The sequence below is a fragment of the Mobula hypostoma genome, chromosome 22, assembly GCF_963921235.1.
Source record: "Mobula hypostoma chromosome 22, sMobHyp1.1, whole genome shotgun sequence".
Classification (NCBI taxonomy): Eukaryota; Metazoa; Chordata; class Chondrichthyes; order Myliobatiformes; family Myliobatidae; genus Mobula; species Mobula hypostoma.
In genome coordinates, this window is record NC_086118.1 from 59420369 (window position 1) to 59442534 (window position 22166).

The 22166-nt window shown below is 43.7% G+C and overlaps 1 protein-coding gene across 4 annotated transcripts in view; it reads right to left on the bottom strand.

Annotated features, from left to right (window-relative positions):
- abcc3 (ATP-binding cassette, sub-family C (CFTR/MRP), member 3) overlaps window positions 1-12439 on the bottom strand; it is a 202939-nt gene extending 190500 nt beyond the window's left edge. For 3 of the 4 annotated variants that reach the window (XM_063030694.1, XM_063030695.1, XM_063030693.1), the window contains exon 1: window positions 12240-12437. In XM_063030694.1, the coding sequence (XP_062886764.1) occupies window positions 12240-12287 (48 nt within the window). In that variant the 5' untranslated portion in view covers window positions 12288-12437. Of the gene's footprint in view, window positions 1-12239 lie in introns of all 4 variants that reach the window. The other variant, XR_010015794.1, reaches the window with a different exon arrangement.
- Between the last annotated feature and the right edge of the window lie 9727 nt (window positions 12440-22166).

Genomic DNA, 22166 nt, shown 5'->3' on the forward strand with positions numbered 1-22166 from the left:
AAAGAGTAAAGATGAGCTTTATTTGTCACATGTATGTTGAAACAGAGTGAATTGTATTGATTGCGTCTCAACAACATTGTCTGCAGATGGGGGCAACCCACATGTATCACTATGTTTCCGGTGCGGCCACAACTTACTAGACCTGACCCTAACCGTATGTCTTTGGAATGTAGGAGGAAACTAAGGAAATTCACGTGGTCACGTGAATGTACAAACTCTTTACAGACAGCAGAATTGAATTTGTGTTGCAAGAGCTGTAACAGCATTACGTTACCATACCGTCCAATCAAAATGACAGGACAGCAGTTCCAGCATACTTCTCCAGTGTGCAACTGTGAGTCATCAGAGTGGGGCTTGAAACCACAACTAAGGCAGAACTATCGGGTAAACAATAGGACGTTGATTATTATCTGTGGGTCCTGACAGTGGAAGCCAGGGTGGTGGGTAGGGAAGGTATTTTGCAACACAGGCAAGTCAGGTTGATGGTGTAAAATCACAACGAGGTTTAGCAGATGAAATTTGAATGCTCTCACCTTTGTGTCTGGAGGCTGCGAACCAAACATCTGCACACCATAATGCCTTTGGGAAGCAGACAAAATTCTGAACGACGTTGGGCAGGAGGGATGAGCATGCCCAGTCCATGTGTCTAAACCCAAAGGTCGCAGGTCAAAAGAGGAATCAGAATGAAGATAGGAATTGATTTCATCACCCGGACAGCGCTGAAGCTTTGAGACTCTGCCCTAGGGGGCAGTGGAGACCGGGTCTCTGAGCGTAGTCAGGACAGATCAAGGTTTATTTGATAAGGGAAACAAGAACCAGTGTAGAAAAGTGACTGAGGTAAAGATTCAGCTACAATCCTACTGAATGGAGCAGATATGAGGAGTCTGATGGCCCATTCGTTTTTCTAATTGCCTTTCTTTTATACACTACAAAAGGCCGGAGAGGTAATTGAACAATCAGATTATCACCGTTCAGACACAAAATGATCGCAGGAATCCTTTCACGATGGCTCTTACTCATGGGTTGGAGAGATGCTGCACCTTCTGTTCTGGGCAGTAAAGGGGTGCAGCCTTTTTGATAAGAAAGAATGTAACAGCAGTACTTAGAGAAGACATTCTTGGGGGAATCGTCCAGTGAGGCCATATGGGTAGAAATTAGTTTTGGAGAATGAACTGTTTTATCTCCCAGAATGATAGATACAGTTACAGTTCCTTTACCCACACTCCACTGAGCAAGATATTTAATTAGCAGTGTGGAGAGTATTCACACTGGCTGAATCACTGTCTTGTATGGAGGGGCTACTGCACAGGATCAGAAAAAGCTACAGAGGGTTGTACACTCAGCCAGCTCTATCATGGACACCAGCCTCCCCAGCATCCAGAACATCTTCAAAAGACGATGCCTCAAAAAGGCAGCACCGATCATGAAGGACCCTCTTCGTCTGGGACACCCATTTCTCATTACTACCATTAAGGCCCCTTGAAGATCCATGACATTGTTTCTGGAATAACTTCTTCCTCTCTGCTATGATTTCTGAACAGGCCTGAACCTGTAAGCACAACCTAATTTCCTCTTTTTCACACTTTATATAAGTCTTATTGTAATGTATAATAATGTTTGTGTATTGCACATACACTGCTGCAAAGCAACACTGTACACTATGTCAGTGACAATAAACTTGATTTTGATCTGGATTTCACAGACGGACCCCAGATCTGGAGGGCAGTGGTATGAGGGATAAACAGCAGAGAACTCCCTCACTCAGTGGCACCCGATGTGTCATGGGATAGATAACCTCTCAGCACACAGACTTCCTGCCTATCTCACTGGCACTGAGACTAAACTCCAATATCTTTATTTACCTAACAATTCAAACTCCAATTCAAAGGCTTGAAGTGGATTTAGGATGCAAACTGTGTTCACTGAAGACAAAGGTCAGAGGTAACGGACTGCCAGCAGCTGGTAGTGGATGTTAGTCCTATGCTTGAGGAACGCGCTCACACCCCAAGCCTGGGGAGAGGAAAACGTCTGCAGCAGCCCAGGTCTTCCCAAAGTCAGAATTTCATTTGCTATAAAACAAGACCACTGCATCGTGTTGCAGATCAGAGAAGAAAATACAAATAGACAAGTCTGTAAGTGGTTTGAAGGGAGAAAAATGACCCAATGAGCAAGGCAGAAGTTTTCAGTTTGCTGGCCAGACACACAGAGGCATTGCCCAATTGCTCCACTGCTGACACTGCAACTTGGAGCCCAGGTCCCAGGTCCAGAGAGCAGAAGGCACATCACAATCACGTGTTGGAGGGAAGAACAGAGTAACACGCACAAAATTCTGGAGGATCTCAGCAAGTCAGGCAGCATCTATTGAAAGGAATAAACAGTTGACATTTCGGGCTAAGACCTCTCGTCAGGCTGTTGACCGTTTGTTCCTTTCCACAGACGCTGCCTGACCTGCTGAGTTCCTCTGGCACTTTGTGTGTGTTACTCTGAATTTCCAGCATCTGCAGAATCTCTTGTGTTTTGGATGGATGCACACTCACAGCTTTGTCCTCAAGCCCTCAATCCGCAGAGCACTGCAGAGAGCGGTGCAGACAGCTCAGCTCAGTTCACATCTGTGACTGTGAATCTCACTCTATTCAGGACATTTTCAGAATCAGAATCAGGTTTATTATCACCGTCATGTGCGGTGAAATTTGTTAACTTGGCAGCAGCAGTTCAATAAAGAAGAAAATCAATCAAAAAAAATCAGAGTATACATATATTGAATAGATTAAAAATTATGCAAAAACAGAAATAATATATACTTAAAAAGTGAGGAAGTGTCCATTTAGAAATTGTACGGCGGAGGGGAAGAAACTGTTCCTGAATTGCTGAGTGTGTGCCTTCAGGTTTCTGTACCTCCTACCTGATGGTAACAGTGAGAGAAGGACATGCCCTGGGTGCTGGAGGTCCTTAATAATGGACACTGCCTTTCTGAGATACCACTGCTTAAAGATGTCCTGGATACTTTGTAAGCTAGTACCCAAGATAGAGCCGACTAAATTTATGACTTTCTGCAGCTTCTTTTGATCCTGTGCAGTAGCCCCCCATACCAAACAGTGATTCAGCCTGTCAGAATGCTCTCCACGGTACACCTATAGAAGTTTTTGAGTGTTTCTGTTGACATACCAAATCTCTTCAAACTCCTAATGAAATATAGTTGCTGTCTTGCCTTCTTTATAGCTGCATTGATATGCTGGGACCAGTTTAGATCTTCAGAGATCTTGATACCCAGAAACTTGAAACTGCTCACTTTCTCCACTTCTGATCCCTCTATGAGGATTGGTATGTGTTCCTTCGTCTTACCCATCTTGAAGTCCATAATCAGCTCTTTCATCTTACTGACGTTGAGTGCAAGGTCATTGCTGCAACACCACTCCACTAGTTGGCATATCTCCCTCCTGTACACCCTCTCATCACCATCTGAGATTCTACCAACAATGGTTGTACCATCAGCAAATTTATAGATGGTATTTGAGCTATGCCTAACCACACAGTCATGGGTATAGAGAGAGTAGAGCAGTGGGCTTTACTGCAGCAGGTGCAGAAAAAGGTCCCAAAGGATTATCAGGAACTCCAGCCACCCCAACCACAAACTGTTTCAGCTGCTACCACCTAGTAAATGATACCACAGCATTAAGACCAGAACCTGCTAGCTCCGGGACAGCTTTTTTCACCAGGCCATCGGATTTATCAATACACATTGATCTGACTGTACATACATGTATACAAAACAATTATGTATGTAATCTTAGAATTTGAGTAATATCCTCCCACATTTCCACTCTTACTGCTTGTACTTTGCGACAGGGATGCAACTTAAAATTTTTACTCCCTCAGTTGTGAGATGGATGCCAGAAATAAAATAAGCCTTAATCTTAAGCCGCATTTCATGAAATATTTTAAAAACTTGTTCACTTTTTCTGATCTGGCAAGACCAGCAATTAAAGCTCACCCCTAACTGAGCTTGTGAAGCCACTTCAGAAAGTGTTTACATGTCAACTGCACTGGTGTCACTGGAGTTCGATATAAACCACAGGGGGCAAGGATAGCCGATTTTTTTCCATGGGGTGGGGGGTGGGGGAGGCTTTAATGCCAATTTTTAAAATCAATATCCAGTCATTTTGTGGTCATTACTATGGACTGACTATAGCCATATTTAAATCCCACAGTTGCCAGGTGGGACCTGAATTTGAGTTTCTGAAATGTTAGTTCAAGCTTCAGGTTCTTGAACCACAGAGGATAACTTTACTCGTCCTATTACTGAACTGTTTCCAAAACTATGGCCTCACTTCAAAGACTCTTCACTTCATGTTCATGACATTTATTGCTTACTTATTTATTATTATTTATTTTTTCTTTCCTTTTGTGTTTGCACAGTCTGTTGTCTTTTGCACATTGGTTGTCCACCCTGTTGGTGCAGCCTTTCATTGGCTCTATTATGGTTACTGGATTTATTAAGAATGCTCACAAGAAAATGAATCTCAGGTGACAATAGATAATATATTTACTTTGAACTTTTGAGACTTTTGAACTTAGAAGTGGGAAACCATTGTACTAGCCTGTTGTTTGAATCATCAGGCAGAGATATTCCAGACCCAACCATTACGTCCGAGCACTCCAAGTCCAGCAACCAGTGAGGCTACCAGATGGGACCTGGAGATTTACCTCAACGCTCTTTCTTAGTTCGTTACAATAGGACATTGTTAGGATGCAGAGCTGGGCTGATCTTCTGGTAAGAAGGTGAAGCGTTTGAACGCAGCGGCCTCTCGGGAGCCAACCAAAGGTGCTTTTCTCTTTGTTAAATATGTTTTTTATGGTCACAGGACAATTCTGCTCCAAGAACTTCAGGTACTGCAGGGCTACTCCATCAGTGGACTGCTCAGTGATTGGAGTAGCAGGACTGACCGAGGAATCGAAGGGACCGGCCAAGATATCAGAGGGGCTGACCTGGCTGCAGACTGTGTTGCTGCCTGCTACACATAGGCATCAGAGTTGGTGCATGAAGGCAGCATGCAGTATACCATGGGAGATTGTTTTGGACACTTCCCTTGCAATCACAAGACTCTGATGGACAGTGATAATGTAAGTTGCTGCAGGTCTGTTCCCTTTGTCTGGTGGCGCGACAGGTGACATGGAAGCTGTGCAGCCTTGATTGTAGCGAGGACCAGGCCTCAAGCTGTGGACTTGCCTACTGCTGCAGATCAGGTAAGGAATATTGGAGGCGGTGATTGGTGGGGAATTAGCCTCTCCCATCAGTGCTGTCATCCCATGGTCGAGTGGTGAAATGACAGGCTGGATTGTGTGTGTTTGCGCACTGCTGGTAGACTGTACCATCCATTGTGGGACACGCAGCTCAGGGCATTGAACTGTATATGTTTTCTTTTGCATGAATATGTTTCTTTGCTCACCATTTTGAATGTGCTATTTTGTTTGTTTTGCACCTTGGCCCCAGAGGAACACGGTTTAGATTATGAAGGCATGTAGTTCTCTTTTATTGTCATTTAGTAATGCATGCATTAAGAAATGATACATTATTTCCTCCAGTGTGATATCACAAAACACAGGACAGACCAAGACTGAAAAAACTGACAAAACCACATAATTATAACATATAGTTACCAACAGTGCAACAATACCATAACTTGATGAAGAAGTCCATGAGCACAGTAAAGTTCAAAGTTTCTCAAATGTCCCACATCTCATGCAGATGGGAGAAGGAAGAAAAACTCTCCCTGCCATGCCGACCACAATCCGACTCTGAGTCATCCGAAAACTTCGAGCTCTGATCAGCTCTCCGACACCGAGTACTGAATGCCATCTCTGTCCGAGCGATTCGACCTCCTTCTCGGTCGACAAGAGGAGGCAAGGCCAGGGACTTTGAGGCCTACCTTCCAAAAGATTCCCAACCACACAGTAACGACAGCAGCGAACGGGCGTTTCAGAAATTTCTCCAGGTGTTCCTCTGTGCTTTCACGTCCATTCTCCATCAAATCAGAATTGTCCATGGCTCCTATTTAACAGATACGATATCATTTTTCACCGGAGGGCTGCGCACATACAGGCGCGCCGCCATCTTCTCCTCCCGTTTTCTGTATCTATTATGGTTGAATGATATTTAAACTTGATTTGATTTGAAGTGGCAGATGGAATTCAATCAGGAAAAGTTGGAAATAATTCTCTTTAGAAGATCAAACTTGAAGACAGAGTACAGCCATAATGGCAGGATTCTTAACAGGGTGGAAGAACAGAGGGACCTTGGAGTCAATGTCCTCTGATCCCTCAAAGTTACTGTGCAAGTTGATCGGGTTGTTAAGAAGGCACATGGTGAACGCAGCAGGCCAGGCAGCATCTCTAGGAAGCAGTACAGTCGATTTATATACACCCATTCTTTCTCTCACTCTTTTTCTCCCTCTATCCCTCTGACTATATCCCTTGCCCATCCTCTGGGTTTTTCCCCCCCTCCCCCTTTTCTTTCTCCCTGGGCCTCCTGTCCCATGATCCTCTCATATCCCTTTTGCCAATCACCTGTCCAGCTCTTGGCTCCATCCCTCCCCCTCCTGTCTTCTCCTATCATTTTGGATCTCCCCCTACCCCTCCCACTTTCAAATCTCTTACTAGCTTTTCTTTCAGTTAGTCCTGACGAAGGGTCTCGGCCTGAAACATCGATTGTACCTCTTCCTAGAGATGCTGCCTGGCCTGCTGCGTTCACCAGCAACTTTGATGTGTGTTGCTTGAATTTCCAGCATCTGCAGAATTCCTGTTGTTTAAGAAGGCACATAGTGTGTTGGCCTTCAATAGTTTGGGGATTGAGCTCAAGAGCCATGAGGTAATGTTGCTTTGGTTAGACCACATTTGGAGTATTGCATTCAGATCTGGTTGCTTCATTACAAGAAGGATGCGGAAACTTTAGAGAAGGTGAAGTGGAGATTTACCAGGATGCTATCTGAAGTAGAGGACATATCTTGACGATAGGATAAGTGAGCTAAGGCCTTTGCCTTTGGGGCGATGCAGGATGAAGGGTGAATTGATAACCATGTTCTATGTATGCATGTGATGAACCCAAATGGCCTCCAGTGCAGTGAATTCTGGTGACTGTGTAACAAGAAATCTTTTAGCACAAGGAACCTCACGCAGGTATGTAACCTTCAAATGTGATGGGTAAAATAAGTGGTAATAAAGCAAGTGATAAAAGACAACAGAAAGAACAGAGCACAGATCAGAAAATTAAATATAATCTGTTTGTTTGCAGCTCAAAGGAACAAATGGCGGAAACCTTGGGAGGTTATCCACAGAGCCCCAAACAGTCATGGTAATAGGCAGCATCGCAGAGGACAGCAAGTCAGATGTATAGCAATAATAACTACAACAGCAACTCACAAGAGCAAATCAAGCAGGCAGTGACAGTGTGGAACAAACAAGGAATGGTTTCTGAGATCAATATTTTGAGGAAAGTCAAGGAAACAGATGGCTTTAGATCTAATAAATAATCCTGCAGTTAAGTGATCATAATATGATCAGAAGTGATTTCATTTAGTCTGAAATCCTTAAATTGAACCTAAGTGATATACAAAAACATGAACTGCAAGTTGGCCCTTGTAGATTGGGAAGCTATATTTCAAAGATAAGTCAGGAAACAGGCAGTGACTAACATTTTAAGATTTTATAAACAATTTACAAGTTATTTTAGATACAAAATGCTAAAAGGACAAACATTCTAGAATACAACTGTATATTTTAGGAACAGGCCTTTCAGCTCACAATTATAATCCCTTCTGCCTGCCTGTACATAATCCATATACCCCCATTCCTAGCACATTCCTCCTGTACTGATCAATTTGTCCCTATTCCTAGCACATTCCTCCTGTACTGATCAATTCGTCTCTATTCCTAGCACATTCCTCCTGTACTGATCAATTTGTCCCTATTCCTAGCACATTCCTCCTGTACTGATCCATTACACTCCCCCCCACCCCTGGCACTTTCCTCTTGTACTGATCAATATGTCCCCAATCCCGCACATTCTTCCTGTAAAGAATTAAAAGACTTCAAGTATTTTATTATTGGAAATAATGTTTTATTATGAATAAAGTTTATTTGACTAAAAGAACAAGTGCATGAATTGGCAAAATTTCAGTGTTCATAGGAAAGAAACATTGATAAAGGAAAATAAGAGTAATCTCACAAGAAATATAAACAGACAATTAAAGCTAATTTATTAGGGAGAGAAATGAAAGATTAGCAGCAGAAAATGGGGATTCCCTGTGGAGTGAGAGAGCAGAAATTATACTGTATTGAGAAATAAGGGAAAAGCAAATATTTTCTACCACAGTAACCCACAAAATGTAGCGGAGGACGATTACACGATACAGGTTAGACAACACCTGGAATTTTGCATGCAGTTCTGGTTGCTACATAGCCAGAAGGAGGAGGTTTTACTGGGGAAAGGACAGAGAAGGTTCACCAGCATCTTGCCTGGGACTGGAGGAATTGTGTTATGGAGGGAGAAAAGAAAGGCTAGACTTGGTCTCCCTGGAGCGAACGGGGGAATCTGACAGATAAAGGCTTACTACTTGAAATACATTGATAGGGAAGATAGCCAAAATCTCTTTGTTTCCATGGTAAGGGTACCAAGAACAAGAGGACACAGTTTTAAGGCGAGAGGTTGGAAATTTAAAGGTATTTTAGGAGCTTTTTTTAAAAAAAAACATACAGAGCAGTTGACAGCTGGAATGCATTGCCAGAGATGCTGGTGGTGGAATCAGATACATTTGAGAGGCATTTTGACAGGTTCAAGGTGGCATACATAGAAAGATTCAGTGCCAATGCAAGGAAGTGGGATTACTGAAGATGGGCTAAAAGGTTGGCACAGATGCAATGGGTCAAAGTCTCTATGTTGTACAATGTCCTATGACAAAAGATCGAACAATGAGGAGCTGAATGAAAATAGCATTAGAAAGTACTAACCAATGAAGTCAATTAATCTACAAAATCTGATCGTCGGCATCCCAAGATTTTGAAAGTGGTGATTATGGGTTCAGACAGGCTAGGTAAATGGGCAAAGGGATAGTATCCATAGTAATATCATGGACTTAGGGGCAGAATTAGGTCATTCAGCCCATCGAGTCTACTCCTATGTTGAAGTCACCCACTTGGAATGAGAAGCAAAGCAAAATAATTTTAAACAGCAGGAGTCTTAAAGATAAACACAAGAGATTTCGCAGGTGTTAGAAATCCGGAGTAACATACACAAAATACTGGAACTCGGGTCAGGCAGCATCTATGGAGAGGAATGAAGAACCGATGGTTTGGCTGAGACACTTCGTCAGGACCAAAAGATATTGGTGTTCAAAGTGACCTGGGTGTCCTAATGCACAAATAATACACCTTACATGAAACTTAAAGCAGCAAACAGAACATCAATCATTTTTGCACAAAGAACTCAGCATAAAAGTAGATGCATTTTTGCAGCCATTATTCAGGGCCTTGCTGAGACTGCACTTGGAAATATGTATGAGAGTCTGGTTGCCCTCTATACTACTATAAAAAGGCAACAGAAATAATTTTGGAAACTATACACTGGTGAATCTCACGTTAGTGGTAGGGAAGTTACTGGCGAGGATTCTCAGTGATAGAATTTATGAGCATTTGGAAAACCATGGTCTAAATAGAGATAGTCAGCATGGCTTTGGGCAGGGTAAGTCGTATCTTACTAATTTGATTGAGTTTTTCAAGGAGATGATGAAGGTAGAACTGTGGATGCTGTCTACATGGATCAAGGCGAGGTTCCTCATGGGAGGCTTATCCAGAAGATTAAGATGCAAGGGATCAATGGCGAATTGACCATTTAGATTCAGAAATGGCTTGCCTATGGAAGACAGACAGTACTGGTGGATGGGGTTTATTCTGGCTGGGGGTCTGTGACAGGACCCATACTAGGACTTCTGCTGTGTGATATATACAAATGACCTAGTTAGTAAGATTGCAAATAAGACAAAGATTGACAGCGGTGAGGATAGCATAGAAGAACAGCAAAGGATATTGCAGATATGGGCAGAGAAATAGCAGATGGAGTTTAACCCAACCAGGTGTGAGTGGTGCACTTTGGGAGATCAGTTGTAAAGAGACAGTACACTGTTAATGGTAAGACCTACCACAGTGCTGATGTACAAGGGAAACTCTGGGTACAAGTCCATAGCTCCTTGAAAGTGACTGCACAGATTGACAGGCTGCTGAAGAGATACATCACGCTTGCCTTTATTAGTTGAGGAATTGCACTTCAGATTAAGGAAGTTATGCTGCTGTTTTATAAAATTCTAGTTAGGCTGCATTTGGAGTATTGCATCCAGGTCTGTTTGCCCCATTATAAAAAGGATGTTGAGGGTTTAGAGAGGGGTCAGAAAAGGTTTATCAGGATGCTGCCTCGATTAGAGAGTATATGCTATAATGAGAGATCGGACAAATTTGCGTTGTTTTCTTTGGAACGGCAGAGGCCGCGGGGTGATCTAAAAGAGGTTTACAAGATTATGTGAGACATATATAGAGTGGACACAGAGTATCCGTTTCTCAGGGTTGAAATGCTTAATACCAGAGGGCATGCATTTGAGGTGAAAGGGTTAAGTTTAAAGATGTGAGGAGCAAGTTGTTTTTTACATAGAGAGTGATGTGTGCCTGGAATGCATGGCCCGGGGTGGTGGTGGAGGCAAATACCATAGGGACATTTAAAAGGCTCTAAAATAAGTACACTAATGTGCAGGACAGGGATACTGTGTAGGCAGAAGGATGACTTTAGTTGGGTACTTGATTACTAATTTAACTAGTTTTGTACAACATTGTGGGCCGAAGGGCCTGGGTGCTGCACGGTTCTAAGTTCTACTCACAACAGAGACGGATTCACCAGGTTGATTAGAGTTGGGAGATTATCTTGAGGTAATCGCGACTTTATTTACATGTGCGCAAGTACATTCATGCACGATGCAAGGAAAAACTTACTTGCCACAGGATCACAGGCAAGCATTCAGAAAGATAACCATCTGTACACAATTTTCACAAGAAAGAGCACCGTTAAAACAAAAAGTTCCATTTTAGTGCGAAGTCGTCAAAGACAGCGGCTATATTTCATCAGGAGTTAAGGACATTTGGTCTGTCACCAAAGACCCGCGCAAATTTCTACAGATGTACAGTACGATGGAGAGCATTCTATCTGGTTGCATAACAATCTGGTATGGAGGGGCCGCTGAACAGGATCGGAAAAACCACCCAGCTCCATCATGGGCACTAGGCACCCCAGCATGCAGGACTTCTTCAAAAGGGAATGCCTCAGGATGGCAGTATCCATCATTAGGGACCCGCACCACCCAGAACATGCCCTCTTCGCATTGCTACCATCAAGGAGGAAGTACAGGAGCCTGAAGACACACACTCATTGATCCAAGAACAGCTTCTTCCCAACTGCCATCAAATTTCTGAATGGACAATGCATCCATTAACACTTACTCAGTATTTGCCCCTCGCTTTTTGCATGACTTGTTTAATTCAATATATATATATATTTCTTATTGCAATTTATAGTTTAATTTATTATGTATTGCACGACTACAGCAGCAAATCAACGAATTTCACATTTGCCAGTGATATTAAACCTCATTCTGAAGTGGTCATAGTGTTGCTAAAGTGTAATTAATAATAACTATTTTATCGATCCGGAGTGGGAAATTATTTTACATGATTTAAATTATTACGATTTTTACCTGTTCGTTCAAGAATAAGCTCATGTGTTTAAGATTCAGAGATAACTAAAGGTACAAAATACCGACAGGGTTCGAAAGGATGCAAAGACGATGAGGTTTCGTCTCACTACCAGGGTTCATGGCCTCAAGCCAGAGCAGGCATTCAGGACAGAGGGGTGAAGAAACTTCCTCATTTACAGAGTGGAAGATCCTTGAGGCTGCGGAGGCCCGATAACTGGGCATGCAGGTTTTTGATAAGGTAGGCAAGTGCATGGACTCTGTGTAGGAGAATGGCGGTAAAAGTGCAGACTGGACATTGAGGGGTACATCAGGCAACAGGGGCCGAACAGCTTACTCGGAGTCCTGTTTCCTAATGATCATGAAATATTTCTAATATTCTTATTGTAGAGCGCTTCAGAAATAAATCAGGTTACATCCGACCCTGCTCCCCTCTCCTCAGGGCTCTCGACTTACCCATAAGCGGTTCCCGGGCTCGGGCAGCCCGCTGCACACCCGCTCCATGCTCCAATCTCCGCCCTCCGGTCACACACCAGGCAGCGCCTACAAATCACAAGTTTCCTCCACCGAGCGGCGCGGAGCCCGAGCCCAAGCCCAACCCCAGGCGGCTTCCTTCGAGTCGGCTTCCAGTTCCAGCAGGCCCGCCCTCTCCACGGGCCCCGGCCCCGCCCCCTAGCAACAGGACCCGCCCAGCGGATCGCCCGGTTCCAGAAGACTGGGCCCGCCTTTCCACCGGGCCCGCCTTTCCACAGGCTCCGCCCCCTAGCAACAGGCCCCGCCCTCTCCACAAATTCCATCGCGCAGTCCCCCTTCTATTATGCTCCCTCAGAGTGCACTTGTTTATTGCTCCCAATAGTAGTGCTGCTCTCCGCCCCACTTTACCTCGCTCTCTTTCATTTCCAACAAAAGACCCTGGGACCTTAAGCATTCGTTCCTGTCCCTCTCGCAACCCGCAATCCTTAATGGCCAGAACATCATAGTTCCACGTACTGATCCATGTTCTGTTCATCACTTTTACCCGTAATACTGCTAGTATTAAAGTACACACACTTCAATCTATCCGATGTATCTATTACTTTTTTTTTACTGGACCTGACCTCTACCTTTCTCTCCATCCCTTCACTTTCTGATCCGGTGCTGTGGTTCCCATCCGCCTGCCAAACTAGTTTCAACCCTCCTGAGTATGGAACAAGTTGCCAGAGGAAGTGGCAGAGGTGGGACAGTTACAATGTTTGAGAAAGATTTGGACAGATACACGGATTGGAAAGTTTCAGAGGGATACGGATCAGCCGCCCAGAACAATCCTCATTGATTTGATTTGACACATTTCACTGGATGTTTTGATGTATATGTAACTAATAAACATAATCTTTTTAAACACAGGCAAATGGGACTAGGTTGGTCAGCATGAAATAGCATGGGTGAAGGGCCTGCATAAGTCTATGACTCCATGAGATAGGCATGTTATCTGACATTCACACTTACTAGAAAGGAAAAACCAAAGACAGGTCTCAAACACAAAGAGGAAGGGAGAGTGTGCAACCATTGAAAGGAAAGGGGAGGAGCAAAAGTGTGACCAGAAACACTGCACACTTTTCAGGAGTTCTAGGCCTGGGCTCAGGGCCCGAAGGTGATCCCATCACTGAGAAACCCACAATGTCAATAACAGAAAGATCTGATAAAGAGGAAATGGTAAGTGTGCCTCAACGCCACTCATGAAACAGAAGCAGAGCGGAGAAAGCAGAAGAACAATTAGAGGAAGGAAGAACTTTGCTAAACAAGCTCATATTTTAGTGTGGCAATTTGAATCAGGTGTATATATAGATATAAAAGTATTCCTGGAACATTAAGTGTAGGTCTTCAGGCTCCTGTACCTCCTCAAAGATGGTAGTAATGAGAGGACATGTCCTTAATGATGGATACCAACTTCTTGAGACATCGCCTTTTGGAGCGACAGTGAGAGGCTGAAACATCATCCCAGTGTGGTCCTACCTGCCTGGATTAACTAGGCTAAAGGTAAGTATTTAGTCTCCACAGATGCTGAGTATCCACAGTTTCTTTTATTATGTTTGCCTCACAGGGAACACAAGAAAGTTCAAAGCAAAATTTATTATCAAAGTATGTCACAATATACAAGCTTGATACCCACAGGAAAACAAAGGAATACAAGAGAATCCATGAAAAACTACAAACAACAAAGATTGACAAACATCCAATGTGTAACAGAGGAAGTTCAAGTAATCAATGTTCATGCCATCAGGTTGCAGGTTTTTTCCTCCAACCTGAGTGTGGCCCTCATCACGACAGTAGAGGAGGCCAAGGACTGATATGGCAGAATAGGAATGGAAAGTCGAGTTGAAATGGATGGTCACCAGGAGACCCACTTTTTATGGCGGACTAAGTGTAGGTGCTCGGTGAAGCAGTCTCCCAATCTACATTGGGTCCCATCACCACAAAGTACCAAAGTTTGAGTGTGGCTCCAAGTCAGGGTCTCCAACAGAACCCCATCCATTTGAAAAGGAAAAAGAGAGACATTAAAAGGTAAAAATTAAGCTGTTTCCCCAGACGAGCTCGAAAAAGTCACTGTCTAGCTTGGCCCATTTTGTATATAGGCACACATACGATAGCAGTTACAAATACAGTCACACCAAAAATATAATATAGCCCAAGTCCCTGAGCATCATGTCCTGTAGATTGATGCTGCATAGATGGTTTCAGCAAGAACAAGCCCACAGCAGTCTGATCATCATGTGCTAGTGCAGTCACAAGTGAGCACAATCCAGCTGGTCTTCCAGTGGGGGGGGGGGGCAGCCTGCCACTGTGCCTCTCCTCTCTCCCACGCCGCCTCTGACGTCTCCTCCCCTGGGCGACTGCAACAGGCGACTCCACAGCATGAGGGCCAAGTCTGCGCTACAACCTAGACCATGCACTCCCCTGCCACAGTCACACTCCAGTGCACCAGACTTGCAGTTTTCCACATTACCAATGTCCAACAGGGCCTTGTGATCAGGAGAAAAATGTCTCAGACAATTACTTGCTCCATTTATTAGACTACACACCATTTCCATACACCAACTCTGAAGCCTTCCTGTAGCAGATGGCAACACGGTCCACATCAAGTCCAGCTCCTCCACTATACAGCAACTTGCAAGTGGTGTAGACTTGCTGTACTTGATGTTCCTGATAACCAGCAGTGTCTTGCAATCGTGAAGAAAACATAAAGGAAAAACAATTACACCTTTGGTTGGACCTGCAATGGCCTCTGTGACCTTATGTGCTGCCATCTTACTGGAGAGCCTTAAGTATGTTCACTTTATCCCAGCAACTGGAAGGCCTGGTGGTGGGGGGGGGGACTGGGGAGGCGTTGGAAGGACTGGGAAAGCCTGGGGTGTCTAGGGAGGACCGGGGAAGCTTGGGGAGGATTAGGACGTCTTGGGGAGGACTAGGGAGGCTTGGGGAGGACCAGGGAGGCGTGGTGTAGCCCCGGTTAATTAAACTCAAAGATGTAATATTAGAAAGCTCCACCTGTGGAGAGATGAAGATGAAGTTTACCAATTATTTTTAAAAAAAGAGAACTTGGTGACAAAAAGCCATGTGAGAACGTGGTGTGGCTAATGCAGGCAAGGACAAGCGAGAAAGACACAGCAATCTATTAGAAACTAAAGATATAAACTGTTACAAGTGGAGTGGGTAGTGAGTATCTCTACCCTACTTACTTGAAAACTTCAGGGTGAAACCCCTGGAGAGACGGTAGCGATAAAAGATCTATTGAAGCTACGGCTATAATAAGCAGCAGCTGTAACGAGACAATATCGGCAGAGACAAGTGTCCAGGATCTCTACCATATAACTGGGAATTAGTTCTGTTAAATCATAAAAAGGAGGGAGAGAGAAACCGGGGAATTATAGACCGGTTAGCCTAACGTCGGTGGTGGGGAAACTGCTGGAGTCAGTTATCAAGGATGTGATAACAGCACATTTGGAAAGCGGTGAAATGATCGGACAAAGTCAGCATGGATTTGTGAAAGGAAAATCATGTCTGACGAATCTCACAGAATTTTTTGAGGATGTAACTAGTAGAGTGGATAGGGGAGAACCAGTGGATGTGGTCTATTTGGATTTTCAAAAGGCTTTTGACAAGGTCCCACACAGGAGATTAGTGTGCAAACTTAAAGCACACGGTATTGGGGGTAAGGTATTGGTGTGGGTGGAGAATTGGTTAGCAGACAGGAAGCAAAGAGTGGGAATAAACGGGACCTTTTCAGAATGGCAGGCAGTGACTAGTGGGGTACCGCAAGGCTCAGTGCTGGGACCCCAGTTGTTTACAATATATATTAATGACTTGGATGAGGGAATTAAATGCAGCATCTCCAAGTTTGCGGATGACACGAAGCTGGGTGGCAGTGTTAGCAGTGAGGAGGATGCTAAGAGGATGCAGGGTGACTTGGATAGGTTGGGTGAGTGGGCAAATTCATGGCAGATGCAATTTAATGTGGATAAATGTGAAGTTATCCACTTTGCTGGCAAAAATAGGAAAACAGATTATTATCTGAATGGTGGCCGATTAGGAAAAGGGGAGGTGCAACGAGACCTGGGTGTCGTTATACACCAGTCATTGAAAGTGGGCATGCAGGTACAGCAGGCGGTGAAAAAGGCGAACGGTATACTGGCATTTATAGCGAGAGGATTCGAGTACAGGAGCAGGGAGGTACTACTGCAGTTGTACAAGGCCTTGGTGAGACCACACCTGGAGTATTGTGTGCAGTTTTGGTCCCCTAATCTGAGGAAAGACATCCTTGCCATAGAGGGAGTACAAAGAAGGTTCACCAGATTGATTCCTGGGATGGCAGGACTTTCATATGAAGAAAGACTGGATGAACTGGGCTTGTACTCGTTGGAATTTAGGAGATTGAGGGGGGATCTGATTGAAACGTATAAGATCCTAAAGGGATTGGACAGGCTAGATGCAGGAAGATTGTTCCCGATGTTGGGGAAGTCCAGAACGAGGGGCCACAGTTTGAGGATAGAGGGGAAGCCTTTTAGGACCGAGATTAGGAAAAACTTCTTCACACAGAGAGTGGTGAATCTGTGGAATTCTCTGCCACAGGAAACAGTTGAGGCCAGTTCATTGGCTATATTTAAGAGGGAGTTAGATATGGCCCTTGTGGCTACAGGGGTCAGGGGGTATGGAGGGAAGGCTGGGGCGGGGTTCTGAGTTGGAGGATCAGCCATGATCATAATAAATGGCGGTGCAGGCTCGAAGGGCCGAATGGCCTACTCCTGCACCTATTTTCTATGTTTCTATGTTTCTATACCAAGGGATTTGGTGAGTTAAAACACTTTTACTGTTCCGAGTGTATAATTTGTGTATGAAATATGTTCAGTAGTGTCGTAAAGGAGAAGTGTTTGGAAATCACAATGTGAGTTATTCTGAAATAGAAAATAGAATATGTATAAAAACTTATGGATTGTTTTGAAGAGGTCAGGTTTTTTTTTGAAAGTTTGTGAATCAACTTTCTGTGGATAGTCAATTATTTCATCCAACGAACCAAGAAGCAAGATGGCAAGCCACCCAAGATCAAAGAGCCAGCATAGGAACGAAATATTTAATGATGTAGAGGATTTAATATGTTTGGATACAAGTTTATTTTCATCTGAAGGATCTGAATTTGTTTTTCTGCAAGAACTGGCTGTTTTTACAAAGACTTTTATAAGTTACTGAATGAGGTTTACCTTGTTTAAAAGTTGTTTAAATAGGAATTCAGTTAGTTTTCTAACTAACTAGGGATAAATAAAAAGGAAAGGTTAGTCTGTAAACCTTTAAGTAAGGAATAATACTAGATCTAATTAGTTAGAGAAATTGGAGTAATAAAGGTTATTCTAATGAATCTCACTGATTCTAACTAAAAAGGAATTTGGATTTTGTTGATATCTGAGATTTGAAACTTAAACTGAATGTTGGAATTTTGAATTGTTCTTACTCATGTAAATATTTTGTATATATTGCTTTTTTTTAATAAACAAAACTTACCTCTCTCACCTTATCTCCCTGCCTGCCCATGGCCTCCCTCTAGTGCTCCTCCCCGCTTTTTTTTCTTCCATGGCCTTCTGTCCTCTCCTGTTGGACTCTTCCTTCTCCAGCCCTGTATCTCTTTCACCAATCAACTTCCCAGCTCTTTACTTCACCTCTCCCCCTCCCAGTTTCACCTATCACCTTGTATTTCTTCCTCCCCTCCCCTCACCTTTTAACTCTACTCCTGCTGAAGGATCTTGGCCTGAAATGTCGATTGTTCTTTTTTCCATGGATGCTGCCCGGTCTGTTGAGTTCCTCCAGCACTTTGTGTGTGTATTGTCCAGAAAAGTGTTTTCTATCCAATGCCTCCCTTCAACACCTAGAGCTTCTGATGGCCTGCTAGCACCTAGTGTAGTACTATGCAATTTGATTTTCTCATGAAGAGTGCGGCAACCAGTCACACGAGACAAGACCAGCGCTACACAGGTGTTACATACTGATTAGTATACAAAACACCAAAAGAATCTTGATGCTCAAAACAGTGAAAAAACATAGAAGTCATAGAGGAAAAGGTATCACATCCTAAATACTGTTTTAGACAGTGACGTAACAGAAGTAGAAAAGAAAATGAGGAAATACTAGACTTTCTTAAAGAACATGGTTTAGTAACCAGAATGATTCCTCTAACTGACCCTGGTGCAGAATCTCCCAAGTCCTTGATAGTAGAGTACAATTTTGGCTCTGCCGTGCAAGATCTCCAGCCCTTGCTACAACAGGTAAGCGGTGACCAAAAGGTTTCCTACCGTGTAGTTATTTTAGCCAGTGTTTACACTCAAAAGTTGGAAAAGACAGCACTCAAGCTTACCTTGGTGTGTTGAAAACTTAGCAAATGCAGTGGGAAAGATTATGAGAGACGTTAATCTAGATCAGTGAAACCTTTACAATAGACAACAGGGAAACATTCACTCTTGAAACTACTGACATAGAAACATAGAAAAACATACAGCACAATACAGGTCCTTTGGCCCACAAAGCTGTGCTGAACATATCCCTACTTTAGAACTATTTAGGCTTTACCCATAGCCCTCTATTTTTCTAATCTCCATGTAGCCATCCAGGAGTCTCTTAAAAGACCCTATCGTTTTCACCTCCACCACTGCTGCTGGCAGCCCATTCCACACACTCACCATTCTCTGCATAAAAAAGTTACCCCTGATATCTCATCTGTACCTGCTTCCTAGCACCTTAAAACTATGCCCTTTTGTGCTAGCCATTTCAGCCCTGGGGAAAAGCCTCTGACTGTCCACACGATCAAATGCCTCTCATTATTTTGTACACCTCTAGCAAGTCATCTCTCATCCTCCGTCGCTCCAAGCAGAAAAGGCTGAGTTCACTCAACTATTCTCATAAGGCATGCTCCCCAATCCAAGCAACATCCTTGTAAATCTCCTCTGCACTCTTTCTATGGTTTCCACATCCTTCCTATAGTGAGACGACCAGAATTGAGATCGCATTCCAAGTGGGGTCTGACCAGGGTCCTATATAGCTGCAACATTACCTCTCGGCTCTTAAACTCAATCCCACGATTGATAAAGGCCAATGCACCGTACGCCTTCTTAACCACAGAGTCAACCTGCATAGCAGCTTTGAGTGTCCTTTGGACTCGGACCCCAAGATTCCTCTGATCCTCCACACTGCTAAGAGTTCTACCATTAATACTATATTCTGCCATCATACTTGACCTACCAAAATGAACCACCTCACACTTATCTGGGTTGAACTCCATCTGCCACTTCTCAGCCCAAATTTGCATCCTATCAATGTCCCGTTGTAACCTCTGACAGCCCTGCACCCTATCCACAACACCTTAACCTTTATGTCATCAGCAAATTTACTAACCCATCCCTCCACATCCTCATCCAGGTCATTTATAAAAATCACAAAGAGTAGAGGTCCCAGAACAGATCCCTGAGGCATACCACTGGTCACTGGCCTCCATGCTGAATATGACCCGTCTACAACCACTCTTTGCCTTCAGTAGGCCAGTTCTGGATCCACAAAGCAATGTCCCCTTGGATCCCATGCCTCCTTACTTTCTCAATAAGCCTTGCACGGGGTACCTTATCAAATGCCTTGCTAAAATCCATATACACTACATCTATGGCTCTACCTTCATCAATGTGCTTAGTCACATCCTCAAAAAATTCAATCAGGCTCATAAGGCACAACCTGCTTTTAACAAATCCATGCTGACTATTCCTAATCATATTATGCCTCTCCAGATGTTCATAAATCCTGCCTCTCAGGATCTTCTCCATCAACTTACAACCACTGAAGTAAGACTCACTGGCCTATAATTTCCTGGGCTATCCCTACTCCCTTTCTTGAATAAGGGAACAACATCCACAATCCACTAATCCTCCGGAACCTCTCCCATCCCCAATGATGATGCAAAGATCATTGCCAGAGGCTCAGCAATCTCCTCCCTCACCTCCCACAGTAGCCTGAGGTCCATCTCGTCCGGTCCTGGAGATTTATCCAATTTGATGCTTTCCAAAAGCTCCAGCACATCCTCTTTCTTAATGTCTATACACTCAAGCTTTTCAGTCCACTGTAAGTCATCCCTATCATCACCAAGATCCTTTTCTGTAGTGAATACTGAAGCAAAGTATTCATTAAGTACCTCAGCTATCTCCTCCAGTTCCATACACACTTTTCCACTGTCACACTTGATTGGTCCTATTCTCTCACGTCTTATCCTCTTGCTCTTCATATACCTGTAGAATTCCATGGGATTTTCTTTAATCCTACTTGCCAAGGCCTTCTCATGGCCCCTTCTGGCTCTCCTAATTTCGTTCTTAAGCTCCTTCCTGCTAGCCTTATAACCTTCTAGATTCATATCATTACCTAGTTTTTTGAACCTTTCGTAAGCTCTTCTTTTCTTCTTGACGAGATTTACAACAGCCTTTGTGCAGCACAGATCTTGTATCCTACCATCCTTTCCATATCTCATTGGAACGTAGCTACTCAGAACCCCACACAAATATCCCCTGAACATTTGCCACATTTCTTCTGTACGTTTCCCAGAGAACAACTGTTTCCAATTTATGCCTCCAAGTTCCTGCCTGATAGCCTCATAGTTCCCCCACTCTAATTAAACGTTTCCCTAACTTGTCTGTTACTATCCCTCTCCAATGCTATAGTAAAGGAGATAGAATTGTGATCACTATCTCCAAAATGCTCTCCTACTGAGAGACCTGACACCTGACCAGGTTCATTTCCCAATACCAGATCAAGTACAGCTTCTCCTCTTGTAGACGTATCTACATATTGTGTTAAGAAATCTTCCTGAACACACCTAACCAACTCCACCCCATCTAAACCCCTCACTCTAGAGAGATGCCAATCAATATTTGGGAAATTAAAATCTACCACCACAACAACCCTGTTATTATTACTCCTCTCCAGAATCTGTCTCCCTATCTGCTCCTCGATGTCCCTGTTAGTATTGGGTCGTCTATAAAAAACACCCAGTAGAGTTATTGACCCCTTCCTGTTCCTAACTTCCACCCACAGAGACTCTGTAGACAACCCCTCTATCACTTCCTCCTTTAAGTAACAAGACCGCAATTCTTCAATTCAGACCCTGCCTCCCATACTAACCAGCTGGAAACAGCTGTACCTACGATGCAGAACTCAGTCCTTGTAATACAAACCTATGGGGCTGCAGAAAGCCAATGATCTTAACCCTCCAGATATCCAAAGAGTCGTAGTCGAGCGCATTGTGCACAGTATAATGACTTGGTGGCTTATGGCAATCCACCAGTATGGATTTGAACTTTTTCTGGTAGAACCGCTCATCCACCTAATGAGGCAGATTATGAGACGGCGTGCTGGTGTCGAACTGCTCTTGCAAGATCCAAGTGTGACTGATCTTCATAGAACATGGAAAATATGTGAAAGTGATCTTCCACCAGCTTCTGACATCATCAAGTCAATAGGCCCTGGAACTTCACCCGCTATTACGTAGAACTCCCAGATTCAACTTCTGCCAGCATGGAAGACGGTGATGAATTATTCACCAAATTCATGAACACAGTACAGAACACGGGTGAAAAACCGTCTGCCTACCTACAGTGGTTACAAGTAGCACTGGCACTGATTGTAAAGCGAGGTGAAGTTGCCGAAACTGAGGTTAACAAGCATCTCTTAAAGCAATTTTGTAGGGGATGTTGGGACCACTCCCCAATGTTAGAGCTGCAACTAGAACAGAAAAAACAAAACCTGCCAAGCTATTGGCATTTCTACGCACATAGCCAACTCTTGCTGCTCGGAACCCAATCCGGCATTAGGAGCAGAAAAGTGAAGACA